Source organism: Mandrillus leucophaeus, unplaced genomic scaffold (genome assembly GCF_000951045.1).
Source record: "Mandrillus leucophaeus isolate KB7577 unplaced genomic scaffold, Mleu.le_1.0 Scaffold329, whole genome shotgun sequence".
NCBI classification, from domain to species: domain Eukaryota; kingdom Metazoa; phylum Chordata; class Mammalia; order Primates; family Cercopithecidae; genus Mandrillus; species Mandrillus leucophaeus.
The window spans coordinates 3,863,983-3,880,302 of NW_012103465.1; the positions used below are offsets into that span (position 1 = coordinate 3,863,983).

General features: G+C 41.6%; 2 protein-coding genes across 4 annotated transcripts in view; one reads left to right on the plus strand and one right to left on the minus strand.

Moving 5' to 3' along the window:
- PLGRKT (plasminogen receptor, C-terminal lysine transmembrane protein) overlaps positions 1 to 16,320 on the minus strand; it is a 264,275-nt gene that overhangs the window by 183,931 nt on the left and 64,024 nt on the right. The gene's annotated exons all lie outside the window — the stretch shown is intronic.
- Positions 1 to 16,320, plus strand: part of PDCD1LG2 (programmed cell death 1 ligand 2) — a 59,848-nt gene that overhangs the window by 33,690 nt on the left and 9,838 nt on the right. For 2 of the 3 annotated variants that reach the window (XM_011988389.1, XM_011988391.1), the window contains exons 4-5: positions 4,612 to 4,881; positions 12,225 to 12,359. In XM_011988389.1, coding sequence (XP_011843779.1) covers positions 4,612 to 4,881; positions 12,225 to 12,359 — 405 coding nt within the window. The remainder of the gene's footprint in view (positions 1 to 4,611; positions 4,882 to 12,224; positions 12,360 to 16,320) is intronic. The other variant, XM_011988390.1, reaches the window with a different exon arrangement.

Genomic DNA, 16,320 nt, shown 5'->3' on the forward strand with positions numbered 1-16,320 from the left:
ACAGACTGAACAGCTAGTAGTTGTTGAGTCAGGAACAACGAAGGCTGGTTGTGGTCTTGAGTCAACTTGGAGACAATCTCCAAGTGCTAAGGGGTCTGTTATTCAGGTTGTAAGGATATAGCCAACTTAACTGAGCAGCAGATCATATATTTAGCAAAACTGATCTTATGACCTTAGGTTACATTAAAACCCTAGATATCTGTGCTGCTCAGATAATACCTAGAATATAGATTGTGTTACAGTATCCTTTTAAAAGAACTTGGCAAAACTAAACTATACCCAAAGACTACTATCTGGAAATGGGTCTGAAGACTGTGTCTTGTGAGATACAGTTAAAGGAGGTAGGTATGTTTTACTTAGGGTTGAAAAGACTAGATGGAGTCTTCCCAGTTATCTTCAAATACCAGAAGGGTTACCTGCAATAATTGCTAACACTAATTAAGTTATGTTCTAGACATCTAATTTATTTATTTAACACCCTTGTTAAGGATAAGTATTGCTGTATCCATTTCATAAACAAGAAAACTGAGGGTTTAAGAGGTCGTATAACTAGCCCTTGGCTAAAGCCTAGTCAAACTGCTTAGATTCTGAACTCATGTTTTTAACTATGGTGCTTTCCATATGTTGTGTTACTAAACTAGACAAATACTAATGGGTAGAAGCTACAAAGAGGCACAATTTTGCTTGGCATGAAGAAAATCTTTCCAATGGAAGTTTAACTTGCTTATTGTATAATCATGGCAAAGACTGCTTCTAGAGGAAGTAGGAGTTTCCATTCATAGATGTTTTCAAGCAAAAGTTAATTATTTAGCAGGTTACTAATATCAGAAGATAAATATTACTAAAGATAACAAGGGACACTTCATAATGATAAAAAAGTGAGTTCTAAACACATAACAATCCTAAATGTGTGTCCATTTAACAGGATAGCTTCAAATATTAAACAACAATTGGCAGACTTAGGAGAACTAGTCAAATCCACATTTACATTTGAGATTTCAACTCATCTCTATTATAACTGATAGAACAATTAAGAAAATAGAAAATCTGAACAACGCAATTAGCCATCTTGACCTAATTGGCATATGGTATACAGAACGTACACCCAGCAACTGAAGAATACACATTGTTTTCAAGTGTATGTGGAACATTCATCAAAGCAATTATCTAGGAGAATTGCTGTAGAAGGTGTTTTTCATTGAGCAATAAGTCAGATGACTTGAATTTTTGGAGTACTTCCACCTCTTAAATTATAAAATTTACTCATCTTTTCCTAAGAATATCACCCTCAGTCCAGCTTCTCCATTGGGAAGCGATTCCTTTTCCGCCATCTCCCAAATAAGAAAGAGGCTATGGAGACATTTCTGATACTGCAAAAATGTAGGATGTGGGCTCCTGTCCCTTCCCCAAACCTTGCTGATTCTTGTAGCCGAAGAGCTCTCTCTATGTCTCCCTATCTGCTCCCTCATGTATCCCAAGTCAAAGCCTCAGGCAAGCTCCTGATTCCTGGCATCCCTACTTCTGAAATCACTTCTCAACCAGGACACCAAGATCAGCTTCTTAGTCCAAGCCACCTGCAATAGTGGACCAGACCCTCACCTATAGTACTCTGCTCCTGTTCTTGTTCTACTTCATTCCCCAAAAGACTTGAGAGCTTACAGAAATAATCTACAGTATGATCATATAAAATGATTACAAAAGACATTGAACCAAGGGAAAATAAGTGTAGATAAACAACATAAAATGACAGATAAAGTGAGTACTCGAAATGCACACTTCAGGTACTGTTTGATTGTGAAAGATAGGCCAAAGTTTTGGCTTCAAGGAGACTGGTGAGTCTAACAGGTCAAGTCCTTCAGTAGACTGCTTCAGTGCCTGAATTGCCTCATCTTCTACTAGTGCTGGGTGCTCCTAAGAACCCCAGAGCATATTCCTCTACCTGCTTATCTTGCTCCATCCCTGGACATCTGCAATTACACAGAGACACATCCTCTTATGGTGATTCCAATGCAGAATGCATTACAAAATAGGAATACGAATTTTACCTACCTCATAGGATCTGCGTATCATTTAAATGACATAATGTATTATATGTATTATGTATATTTATACATTAAGCGGAAAGATGTCAGAGCTTTTTGGGACATACCAGCAGGCCCAGCTGGGTGTGCTGACCACATGGAGACAAGAACTTCAAGGGAGAGCCCAAGTGCATGCAGGTTCTGGTGGATGTTTCACTGTGCAGTGACCCTGCTCTCTAGTGAACCCAGATCTAGTGGGTGTTGTTTGCTACAACGAATCAAATTGTCAACTCTTAACATTGAGACCCACAACACAGGAGGGGAACAGAGGGGCAAAAATTGTGAAGAAAGGCATGAACATTCCTTCTCTTCCGCAGGATGTAAAAGGACGTGCCACAAAGCTCAACACATAGAAAACAATAAGTAAATCATACACATCAGATGGTTTTCACATGGTTGTTACCACTATTTTTAATGTGAAATTGCTTTTCACAAAGTTTGTACCTATTTATACTTCCAACAATTTAGGAGAAAAAAGTTGTATCACACCTCTGCCTTTACTTCAAGACTATCCTTACTTCAAAAATTGTATTGAAACTTAATTTATTAAAGGAATATTTCCTACCTAATGAAAGCCAGTGCTCATTCCCTCTTCCTCTCAGCGAAAATCAACAGGTGACTTTCCACACTGCCTGGCAACTGCATATGGTATTGATATTTGTTTATTTTTAGCTATTATCTAAGACCACTGGAAGGTTTGTTCTCGTGGCTTCTAGTCTCTCAGAATATCATGTTTATTTTATTTATTTTTAAAGCTTTTATAAAGTTATAAAGTTTTATTTTAACTTTAAAATTTATTTTTAACTGGCAATAATGTATATTTATGGGGTACAATGTGATGTTTTGATCTATGTATAGATTATAGAAAGAGTCAGTCAAGCCAGGCACGGTGGCTCATGCCTACAATCCCAGCACTTTGGGAGGCTGAGGCAGGTGGATCACCTGAGGTCAGGAGTTCGAGACTAGCCTGACCAACATGGTGAAACCCCATCTCTACTAAAAATAGAAAAAATTAGCCAGGCATGGTGGCAGGTGCCTGTAATCCCAGCTACTCAGGAGGCTGACGCAGGAGAATCACTTGAACCCGGAAGGCGGACGTTGCAGTGAGCCAAGACCACGCTGTTGCACTCCAGCCTGGGTGACAACAGCGAAACTCTGTCTCAAAAAAAAAAAAAAAAAAAAAAAAAAAAAAAACTAGTTAAAATATCACATCACCAAGGTTTTTTTTTTTGTGGTGAGAATGTAAAAAATTCATGCTTTTAGCAAATTGGAATACAGAATACATTATTATTAACTGTGGTCATCACACAGGGCAATAGATCACTATAACAGTTCCTCCACTCTGAGACTGAGCAACATCTGCTCCATCCCCAGCCTCTGATAGCCACCTTTCTACTCTGTTTCTATGGGATCTACTTTTATAGATTTCACAAATAAACGAGATCATGCATATCTGTCTTTCTGTGCCTGGCTTATTCAACTTAGCATAATACCCTTCAGTTCCATCCATGTTATCATGAATGACAGATTTTACTTATTTCTAAGGGCTGTATAGTATTCCATTGTGTATATATACCACATTTTCTTTATTCATTCTCTGTTGATGGACATTTAGGTTTGTTCCACATCTTGGTTATTGTGAATCATGCTGAAATGAACATAGGAATACAGATATCTCTTCAACAGACTAATTTCAATTCCTTTGGATATATACCCAGAAATAGGACTGCTGGATCATGTAGTAATTCTATTTTTAGTTTTTTGAGGAACCTCTATACTATTTTCCAAAATGACTATACTTAGATCTCAGCTTTCGTGAGAGCAGGCAGCCATATCTGATTAATTCACTCTGCATATACTGCAAAGCAGCATGTGTGTGCATGAACTGTGTGTATTTGTGTATATGTATGTGTATGTGTTAGGGAGAAGTGCAGAATAAATATACCCAACTCTTGACTATTTATAGACATTATCTAGGTCTTTATTTTTTTCTCTTCTTAATCTCAAAGAAAACTGAGGAGAGGAGGAAGTAAAAAGTAAATTTTTGACTGAAGATGTCTGGAAAAAGTACCAAATAAAGTGAGATAGTGGGTAATCTAGTGATTTTTATTTTTCCATCCTCTTTCTGGCCCCCAATTGTGAAATAATTTACAGCACTATAAGAAGGAAGCCACAAATTGTGGTAGCTTAGACCACTGTTGAGATCTGGAATCAGAATTCCAATGTTCAAATATTGGTCCTACCAGTTATAAGCTCTATGACTATGAGCAAAATACTCAACTTCTCTATCTTCAGTTACCCTGTACAAAAATTGGGAATATCAACGATGCCATCTTTATTGCATTGTAAGAACTAAATAATTCAACATGTGGAAAATAGCATGATATCAGGGATATAGAGTGTGTTTACAAATGGTAACCATTATTAATATTGATAGTGATAATTTTATTCATTTCACATGGCATTAAGTACCAAGCTCTATAGGAATCAGAAAATAAAGGCTTATTTCTTTTTCTTCTCTATTGTCCAGCTTCCTACAGGAAAATAAACACTCACATCCTAAAGGTTCCAGAAACAGATGAGGTAGAGCTCACATGCCAGGCTACAGGTTATCCTCTGGCAGAAGTATCCTGGCCAAACATCAGCGTTCCTGCCAACACCAGCCACTCCAGGACCCCTGAAGGCCTCTACCAGGTCACCAGTGTTCTGCGCCTCAAGCCACACCCTGGCAGAAACTTCAGCTGTGTGTTCTGGAATGCTCAAGTGAGGGAACTTACTTTGGCCAGCATTGACCTTCAAAGTAAGAGCTGCCCCCACTTCCTAGGTCTATCAGTCAGGGTTCAGGCAAGAAACAGATGGCACACTTCAGTGACTGGAGGAGAGTGTAATAAAGGGACTATTTAAGAAGGTGTGATCAGCATTTGTAGAAACTACAAAGGATAGTGCAGAACACTGGGGCTTCAATATTGGGAGAGTAATTACCGCTGTTGGAGAAGTTACTGGAATCAGAAGGCAACTGTAGGGAAAGCCCCATTTCACAGAAGCTGTAGCTACAGAATAGGGAAGCTGCCACCTGCAGCAACTCCAAAGGGTGGAAGCTGGATGAATGAATACCCCAACCTCATTCTCCTCCCACCCTCCAATCTCTTGCTAGTGCCTTCCATTGGCTGAACCCTGCTAGAAGTCAGAGAATACAAGGGTCCACTGTTGTATTCCATAAAAGTCAACTTCTCAGGGCTCAGAGCAGTGTTGAAGTGTACAGAACAGATCTGGAGAGGAAACAGAAAATATCTAGTACAATAGCTAATCACTGTGACTCATGCACAGTGTCATGAGCCAGCAGAATGAATATTTCTTTGCTGTATTTGCTGCCAGTCAGCTGGTTATGGGGTTTTTCCAAGAAATTTGGTCTCTTACAAAATCCTTCAGAGCCTTGACTGGCTATGCTGGATATTTTTGGAAGGGATCCCATACTTTTGATCTTCATACACCAGCAGAATTTCAAACAATCTTGGGAGAATAACAACTTTTATCTGCCAAGTAAGCACAACAAACACCTAGTATCACAATCATTTTGCAAGAGACAGGAAATCCCATCACCAAGTGCATATGTTTCCTAATGCTCCTATATCAAATTACCACAAACTTCACAGTTTAAGACAACACAGATTTACTATCTGATACTTATGGAGGCCAGAAAGCCAGACTTGAGTTTCACTGGGCTCAAATCAAGGTGTCAGCAGGATTGCAGAGGCCCTAAGGGAAGATTCCACTTTCCTGTCTTTTCCAGCTGCTAGAGGACACCTGCATTCATTGCCTTATGGCCCCTCCATCTTCAGAGGCAGCAACCCCATCATTTAGCCCTCTGCTTCTGTCACCACATCTCTCTCACTCTCTTTCTCTCTTTCTTTTTTTTTTTTTTTTTGAGATGGAGTCTTATTCTGCCGCCCAGGCTGGAATGCAGTGCCACTATCCTGGCTCACTCCAACCTCCGCCTCCCGGGTTCAAGCAATTCTCCTGTCCCAGCCTCCTGAGAAGCTGGGATTACAAGCACATGCCACCATGACTGGCTAATTTTTGTGTTTTCAGTAGAGATGGGGTATCTCCATGTTGGCCAGGCTGGTCTCAAACTCCTGATCTCAGGTGATTTGCCTGCCTTGGCCTCCCAAAGTTCTGGGGTTACAGGCGTGAGCCACTGTGATCAGCCACATCTCTTTCTCTAACTAGCTTGCTTCTCTTTGCCACCTCTTAAGGACCCTTGTGATTGCATTAGGTACTGCATCCCCCCGGTTATTCAGGGTGATCTTCTCATCTCAAGGTCCATCTTCAAAATTCCTTTTGCCATGTAAGGTGGTGACATATTCACATGTTCCAGGGATTAGAATATGGACATCTTTGGAGAGAGCCATCATTTTATCTACCCTACTGAGAAGAGATATACTGTCAGAATAAAGGACAGTCACTAGTACTGATTCAATTTGGCTTTATAGAAAATTCACTATAATGTCATTGTATTTCACATTTTGCCCATTGTCTTAGCTGGGTAAGACAGAGCCTATGATAAGGACTTGTGTGGCATGCAGGTATTTAACTGGTAACCCAAGAGGGCAGAAACAAGAGATTTAGAAGTTTAAGAGAGAATAATATAAGAGTATATTATCAAAGTTGTTTGTGTGGGCAACAGAAACTCAAATATTCAAGGACCAGCAAGTAGATAGCCTCCTAAGATGTCTACTCAAAGAATTTCAGGTGGAAGGACTTGTTCATCTGCTTCACGTCCATTGGTTGACAGGAATATGAACTCCATTCTGCTGCTGGGCTTAAGACATGCATGTGGGCTGAGTGAGCTTTCCCCAGCATCTGTAGCATCAGAAAAGTCTCAGAGCAGAAAGAAAAGTATCCAATTTGAGGTGAGTTACTGACCTTGAAGTGAGTGTAAGCCCACCCAGAATTCTATTCCAGCTGGCTGAAGTGAAAGGTGGGGCTGAGAGGAAATAAGGCAGGACTTCAGAGTCCCCACTTGTACTGTTCAAATCCACTCAAGCCCTACATTAAGTTGGCTCTGTCACTGAGCCTTCCAGCTGGGAGGGAGCCACAATCTCTGTGAAAGATTTAATGTACACCAGTTTGTGGAACAAGCTGCAGTTCCTGCTGCTGCTGTTGATCCCAAGCCACAGGTGATATCTGTTGTCTCACTCATCCACCATACATTCCAGATTTCCCTCACCCAACACCTCAGATGGAATGGTTTCTTTGCCTGATAGGGTGACCCAGACTTACGACCCTAAGAGATCTAAGCTTTTGATCCTCATGTCCTTAACAGACTGGGGTTGTTGCAAATATCTTTTCATTATCACTGGATATGGAAGTAAAAAGAACCAGTGAATCAGTGGACCCCTGAGTTCTAAACATACTCTTCCTTGTCTCCATTATATAGCGGTGTTCAAGATTTTCATGATAATCAAGATTGATTACTCTACCAGTATGGTAATTTTTTCTTTGCCCACTGGTCTGCCAATATTAAGAGCTCAAGGTGGCCAGGCCAGTAGCACAGCTTTAGATGCGGTAGGACAAACACAGTATCCCCTGCTAGAATTCCCTATAGGAAGCCAGACAGACCTTTGATCCAGCAGAGCCTAAATGTGCGGGGTTGAACGAACTTCTATAAGTGAGTCATTGGAAGTAATGGTGAGAGGGGCCAACCTACAGCATTGGGATAGCCCTGGTACAGACACAGAACATGCTTGAGGAGGTTGTCGGGAGGAAGTGAATTAGACCTTGCACAGAACTACCACCATCAAGTACAGTTGGCGTGAGGCAGACATGGTATGAGTTGAGGCATCAGAGATATATGATTCTTTATCCCAAATTAAAATTAATTTTTTTCATGGAGTGACACTGATCCACAGACCAGACTCTAAGAACTTTGCAGTGACTGAATACCCATCTCATCATTACTTTCCTGGTATTTTCTTCTGGAAAAAATTATTCCCTGATACAGTTTTCAGAGGCAGCTAGATGTACTGTCATCTCTCCCCTCTTTCCACTTCCCTACCTATCCGCAGTTTACTACCCAATGCCAACACTAAAATTAGCCCAGCTTCTTTACAACTAAATTATTAGTTTAGAAAGAAAGATAGGAGTCATGCTAAGGACCTTAACTGAAATCAAAACATTAGAGGCTGGGCACAGTGGTTCATTCTGTAATCCCAGTACTTTGGGAGGCCAAGGCAGGAGGATCACTCGAGCCCAGTAGATTGAGGTTACAGTGAGCTACAATTGTGCCACTGTACTCTACTCCAGCCTGGGCAACAGAGTGAGACTCTGTCTCCAAAAAAGAAAGGGAAAGGGGAGAGGAGAGGAGGGGAGGTAGGGAGGGGAAAGAAAGAAACTAGAAATCCATCAATTTTAGGACCAACTTCAGGTAAAAAAATGAATTAGGCAAGTTGGTCCTTCAACATTCTCTACCTCTCTTTATATCATGGTTAAGACCATAGACTTCTCACCTCATGAAAGATGAACTCTAACTAATTCATACTAAAGCTAAAGCCTCTAAGGAGGATTAAATATGAGCAATCCCAGGATAACTTTTTTTCCCTGGAATTGTTTACTCAACTGTCCTTTGCTATGTGGAATTTTCTGCCTGGTTAAGTGTAGGCCAGTACTTTGGATGAATTGTAGTTTTCTAGAAAGATGCTTTTTATATAAGAACCTCTCCAGGGAAATAGGGGCCTGTATAAGATGAATTTAGAAATAACTAGAGTCCACCCTTTACATCACTGATTATGTCACTGTTTTATTCTGCATGGTAGGGAAGTGAAAGGGCAGACTGACCATTGCTCTGGAAGCCTTTATGCTGTGAAAAGTTAACAGCAGAGTAAAATGGCCACCCCGCTCTCTCCACAGGAGCCAACATGGCTGACTAAATAGTCAACAACCACAGGAGAGACCTGTGGGGTCTTTCTCAGAGCTCAGGATCTCCTAGGGTATCACTCATAAATGCAGCCATCAGGGAGATGGAGAAATCTTTGTGTAGTTAGAAATTCTCAACCTGGTTTTACTCATCCTTCCCAGGTTTGTATTTGTCCTACTGTTCACTGACATGGATCCTCTGCTTCATTAACCATCCCTTCCTCATCACATGCTCTGAACGTGGTTGTACCTTTTCTACCTCCATGCCTTCTTTGCTCAGGTTTGTCCACATAAATATCATTATTTTTCTCTCTACTAGCTCCAAGCTCCCCCTCTCTCTGGGGCAGCTCAGTCACTCCAGGGCACAAGGGAGTCTTTCCCTCATCCCACATTTTGAGACCTATTACCTGGACCATTTGTTTGCCTTATAACTATGCTTGCCTTTTTAATTGCTATTTTATTTTCCATGTATTTTCATTGTTCACACAAGTCTTCTTTATTCTACACTAAGGCAGAAGCAGAGTTCTGTGTTCATAATAAGTGCTCAACAAATGTTGGGTTGATGGGTTGGAGACTTCATCTTACATAATACCAGTCCCATCATCCCAGCTACCAGACTGTGTGGACAGCCAGGTCAAAGCAGCCAAATGATATTCTAGCTTGTGGCACAAATACTAGCAACAAAATAACAAAGTCACACATCTGCCTCATTATATCATTGCTAAGAGTATGCAATTATTGACCAGGCACAGTGGCTCATGCCTGTAATCCTAGCACTTTGGGAGGCTGAGATGGGTGGATTGCTTAAGGCCAGGAGTTCAAAACCAGCCTGGCCAACATGGTGAAACCCCATCTCTAATAAAAATACAAAAAATTAGCTGGGCACAGTGGCAGGTGCCTGTAATCCCAGCTACTCATGAGGCTGAAGCAGGAGAATCACTTGAACCAGGAGGCAGAGGTTGCAGTGAGCCAAGATCATGCCACTGCACTCCAGCCTGGGCAACAAGAGTGAAACTCCGTCTCAAATAAATAGAAAATAAATGAATAAATAAATAAATAAAATGTCAAAAGAGTATGCAAGGATTTTAAAACAACTTAGAGGAATATGTATTAGGATACAGACTAAGCTACCATAATGAAGAGACCTCAAAATATAGTGAGAAGAAAGACAGAAGTTTATTTCTTTCCAGGTAACACTCAGGTGGTTCAGAGCAGCTAAGTAGCTATGTTCCATAGAGTCATTCACTGATCCAGGTTCTTTTCATCCTGTTGCTCTGCCATTCTCCAGGATGTTGTCCCTATAAAATTGCCAAAGCTCAGTCAGTGCCAAACCCATGTTTCAACCTTCAGAAAGTAAATGAGTGGTGGAAGACGCATTCAATGTTTTAAGGTGAAGACCTAGAAAACTCACTCTCTTAGCCTGAACTTAGATGACACAGCTGGGCCCACTTAACTACAGGGTAGGCTTGAGAAGCCATATGTCCAGCTAATTCCTTAATACGAGAGTTGAAAGAAAGAATGGATTAACCAGCAGTATACCACAAGGTAACAAATGACTAGGAGGATTAGGCTAGGTGGACTAAAAGACAGTCAATTCAGTGCAACAATTCCATATTGACACTTTTCATGTAGCTGTTGCTTGGCTCTAGAGAGGACTCAGGTAGTTTAGATAAGGCCTTTGTCCTCCAAATACAGTCTAAGTAGACTGATGTCCTACTGGATGTTCAACTTTGGAGTCTTCAGGGATGAGTAGAGCTTCTGTACGTGGAAGAGACTGTGAGGGAACCTGCACAGGACAAGGGTTTGCATAAAGACACTGAGGTAGGGACCTCGCCTGTTGTGGGGACAGTGAGAGGCCCAGTTCTCCTTGACTCACATCCAGCAAGTGCTTACTAAGCACTTCCTAGAAATTAAGAAGCAGATTGTAATCAATATGGGTTATCCAATATTTGGATGAGCAAGGCTCCTTATTTTTCCTTCTTTAACGTTAATCACACTCTTGGATGGAGACAAATATCTGTGGGGGCTGAGCTTTGGGTCAGATAGATCTGAGTTTGCAATCCTGGCACTGCCATTTACTTAGCAGTGATGATCTCAGATAGATTATTTAGCATCTCTGAGACTTACTTCCTCAACTCTAAAATGAGGGGCTCAGACTAAATGATGTCTAATCCTTTCTCCAGTAAAACAATCCATGGTTCTCAGATAGCACTGTGCTGGAGGTGGTGGGGTTTGAGGGCTGGGAAGTTGGGAGGACTAAGCCTTTCCTCCTGAGCAGTTTTGTCCAGTTTTTCCTGTACCAGTCTGTCATGTTTATTCCATGTGAATGACTCCATGAGGCAAAATTCAAGCTTTTGAAAAGGGCACAAATTAACTTGGGCACCCTTTCATCTCCCTGTAGGTAAACACTCCTCCAGCCCTGCCTTTTGTCAGTCTGGAGCCCTTGTTCTAATCTGCACACACCAGAGGACTTTATAAGGCTTTCCCCAGCCTCCAGAATTATTCTTCTGATCCACCCCTGTACTAAACTCATTCTTTCCTCAGTGCCAAGGCCTTGAAAAACTGAAACAAGGCAAAGGGTCAACTGTAGTAATTCACACTAAGGCATGAGTGACTGGGTTTAATATATTAACACTACCTAGGATATTCTATTTTTTTCAAAAGGATCCTGTTAATCCTTGAAATTTAACAACTAATGGTATATATTCTAAGCACTGTGAGTACTTGTCAGTGGGGGAAAGACATTTTGGGGCTGAGAAATTTTGCCACTGGGAAGAAAGAGAGGATGAGGAGGAGAAGGGTGATAGGGAGGAAAAAGAGAAAAAAGAAAGAAAGATGCTTGGATGATAGATAGATAGATAGATAGATAGATAGATAGATAGATAGATAGATGGCAAAAAATAATATGAGAGAGTGGTAAAAAGCACAGAATCTGGAACCAGGCTGTATCTTAGCTGGGTCACTTACTGTGTAACTTAGGGAAAGCTTCCTAGTCTCTTTGTGCCTCACTTTCTTCACCAGTGAAATGCGGATCATGGCAGAGCCAACCTCACAGAGTGGTTGTGAGGAGTGGATGAGCTGATAGGTGCAGCACACTTAGAACACGGCCTGGTGTGGAGTAAATGCTCCACAGAGCTAGCCATGTTGGCTGTCACCCACTCATGTGGCCAGCCTGTTGGTCTACCTCTGAGCTGCCATGTAACAGGATTCTGGTGCTTTTCCTTCACCCAGGTCAGATAGAACCCAGGACCCATCCAACTTGGCTGCTTCACATTTTCATCCCCTCCTGCATCATCGCTTTCATTTTCATAGCCACAGTGATAGCCCTAAGAAAACAACTCTGTCAAAAGCTGTATTCTTCAAAAGGTAAGTGAGTTTTATTCATGGTAACCAAATGGACTGGGTGTCTGCAGCATGAGCCACTGCTTTGCACTGCGGGCCTACAGCTTCCTGGTTTCATGCTAAACTCACCCAGAGCTTACGAACCACTTTGAGTTTGTCTTGTTGATTATTTTTCCCCAGAAGAAAATGGCTCTCGTCGTCAGTGAGCTGAACTTCTTACATTGAGTTTTTTAAAGGGAATGTTTTGTTCTTATGTCTGAAAGAGTTTGTCTTATTCTTTGAGGCAAGAGCTTTCATCAGCCTCATGAGAGTGATGTTATTTGGCAATGCAGATAGCTACGTGCTCAGATTTTGCTGGTGGGAGGTTGCCAGGATCCTTTCTGAAGATTCCTTCCATTTTCACCCCTCTTTTCCCCAGTCTGGACATGAGCTGGGATAAACCCACCCCCTATCTCCCAGGAATCTCAACCCCATAGTTGGGTAAGGAAAGGAGAAAGGTTTTTGAGGCCATTTGGGGATAAGGAAATAGCTGGTTGGTGGTGCCTTAACGTCTTTCAGCAGCTCCCTTCGAGTTTCTCCTTAGCCTGTTGTATTCTCACCAACACACTCCTGTTCTGTTGTACCAGCTGGGACAGAGCATGCTGAAGCCTTTGAGCTCTGATTTCATTGCTTCATTGTTCATGTGTCTGTCCTTGGTTTCCTGGGAGGAGCCTGCCCACAAAACCCCCAGGATGTATGCAGGCCTAGCTGGTGCTTTCCTAAACGGCTCCCTTGTCTGCACTCAACAGACTTCTCCAAAGATCTATACGCGGCCTCATCTATAGAAAAGGAAATGACATGTGGAAATAATTCAGTAGGAGTTTGGAGCAGCACTATCTGAGGACTAGGGGAATTTTAAGTGGTTGTTATCTTACATTTATATTCATAACTTCTATTTTCTCATCTGCCATAAAATATTGTCATGTTCTATTTGTCCGTTGCCCTATGTGTGTATGCATTCACTTGGGTGCTGACCACAATACTTCTAACTGTAGAATGCAAGGAATTGTTGCCAAAAGAAAAAGACAGAGGGAGGGAAGAAGATGGCGAGGGGAGTGAGGGAGAAAGAGAAAGCAGGAGATGGGGAAGAAGAACGATAGAAAGAAAAACAAATGTGGAAGGGAAGAGAGCTTCATGGTAAAGGAGGTATCTCCAACAGAACTTTGACTTTTAAATAGAACCACTTCAGAGAGTTGTGTCAGATCCACCTCAGTTGTCTTATCTTCTGCCATTCTTCTTTTACCTCCCACACCCATACCTCTTGAAAATAGTCTTATACCAGAGTTCAAGGCCTAGGGCCTGAGGACTCCTTAAGCACTTCAGAAATGAGCAGCTGAGTCTTCCGTCCCAGCTCTTTGGGAGAATGGAATGGAGTCACACTCAAAGATAGAGTGTAAATAAATCCTCTCCTCATCCTTCACCCTAATTTAAGAGTGAGTGAGGATATCAGTAGCTCAGAGCTGGGATGTAAAGCTCAAATCCTGTGATTAGGAGACCTTTGTTACAAATAAGAATTGAGTGAATAAATGTGCAAACAATTTCTTTTATATTTTTAATGAACCAGAGAGAAATCATGGTTGCCTATATAATCCTTGTCTCTAAATCATTTGCATTCAGATCTGCTTTCTTACATGTGTCTGCCGTGCACACAAACTTGTGTGCCATGGAAAAGGGTTGAGAACTGCTGGTGATGTAGACAGAGTTTTAAACCAAGGTCAGAGGGCTAGGCTGGGACCTGGTGCTGCCATTTATTGGCTCTCTGACCTTGTACAAATTGCCTGTCTTCTTTGAGATGGTCTGTCTATCTGTAAAAGGGGAAGCAGCAAAAGAAGGAACATTTTACAGCTTATTGGCTGACCTTCACTGCCATTAGTGTGGTTCAACTTGGACTACAGAGGAATCTTCCTAACTGGTTTCCCTGTATTCACTACTGCTACCTCCAACTTGGTGTGTTCTCACTTTTTGCTAGAATAGGCTTTTAAAAATCATAAATCTACCATATATCCTCTGTTCAGACCTTCTCCATGGCTTCCCGTTGCTCACTGGATGAAGTTCCAACAAGCCCAGGATGGTTTGACTCATGTCTCCAACTTTAACTGCATCACCATCAACTTCATTGTCTAAGCTCTAACCATACAGGATTTTCCAGTCCTCAGAGGCATCGCGGTCTTTCAATTCCAAGTTTTCTCATACAAAATTGTCTCTTCTTAAATACTTTCTTCTTGTTGTTCACCTGAGTTGGAGTCATCTTTTAAATCTCAGCTAAGCTTATACTTCATCAAGTCTTTCCTAATTCTACCCACCACATACCACACCTATTACATTAAATCCCCTTATTATATGTTTCCATAGCACCAACTTCTTCTTTCAGTATACTCAGCACACAATCACAAGTCTAGGATCTGTTTTAATAGCTTGGGCTACCAATTAAATTGCATCCCTTTTAATTTTCCAATTAATTCCTCAAGCACCCACATGCCTATCTTAGCAAGAAGTTCAATGTCTCCCTCTTATAGCATGTACTTCTCCACCTCCCACAAACTGACAGAAAGCTTACTTAGCCCACAGGGCCAGTGCTATTTACAAACAGGCAGGAAGGCTACTAGGGAGCTAGGTTAGTCTTCCAGAGGGCCCTGGTTTTGAGCAGTTGCTGTCTACTCCTGCCATGTAGAATCTCTGGTCCTTCCAGGTGTCTCCATCCACTATGCAAAGGTAACCTTGCTGGTCCCAATCCCCACACAGACCGCAGTGCTACAAGATTACAGTTCTTATGGTTCCCCAACACATGCTCTGTCATTAGTCCCAAAGCAGGACCCCAATGGGTTGATGAGGTAGGAGGGGATCCCTGCCTTAGCCACAGCTGTGCACAGCCAGCCTCTTCCCTTCTAGGCCCTCATGTTTAGCATGGGACACCAGTCCTAACTTCCTTCTCTTGAGTTCCTCTTAGGGCCATTGTTAAACTGAACTTCTTACTCCACTGCAAAGTTAAGTAAAGAGGCAGCAGTCTTGGTCCCTTTCCTTCCAGATGGCTTCTTAGCTCTGAACAGATTTACCCACCTTTACCTCAGTGACTAGCTCTGTGCACTAAAGGGTATTAGGAGGGCAGCCATTATTGGTCCATAAAAGGTCCTGTTTACCATTTTCCCCTAAGAGGAACCATTCAGCAGTTCAGGGCTCCAGGGTGACCTGCTGGGCTCTAAAGAAGAAGCTGGCAACTTCTGTTGCAAAATAATGTTAAATTCTGCTTCATCTGCTAGTCTGTATGTTTCAAGAGTACAGTAACTATGTTTCTCTGATTCACCAATACATGCCCGGTGTCTAAAAAATTACCTGGCATATAATAAATGTTCAATAAAATTTTAAACATTGAACCTACAATATGCAGGTGAGTATGCTAGATCTGCTCTGTCCAATATAACAGCCATCTGTGGCTCTTTTTAAGTTAAATAAAAATTCAGTTCATCAGTCACATCTTAAGTATTCACACATTGTAAGTGTTCAATAACCATGTACAGATAATTGCTCCTGTACTGGACAGTGCAGATACACAACATTTCCATCACTGCAGAAAGTTCTACTGAAAACCACTGTGCTGGATCCTTTACAAACTTCTCACTTAATTTCACAAAAATTGCTTGTGGCAGGGAGAAGTGTCTTTATGCTGGGTGAAGCTCAGAAAAGTTATATGACTTCCCAAAGTCATACAGCTGGGATTTGAATACAGGTCTGTTTGACTCCAAAACTTGTGGCCTATTTGTTGCAAAAGTGTTTAATACAAAGTGATTCAATCAATATTATTATCTTTGAGCAATGGAAGGAGAAAGTAAGTTTCAATCCAAAAGAATTGAGTGACTTACACATTGACTTGCTGAGCCAATGGCAAAGTCAACCTAGAATCCAGTAGGAGTCACCAGCTACAGAATCTAGATCTTGAGAACAGGTCTTC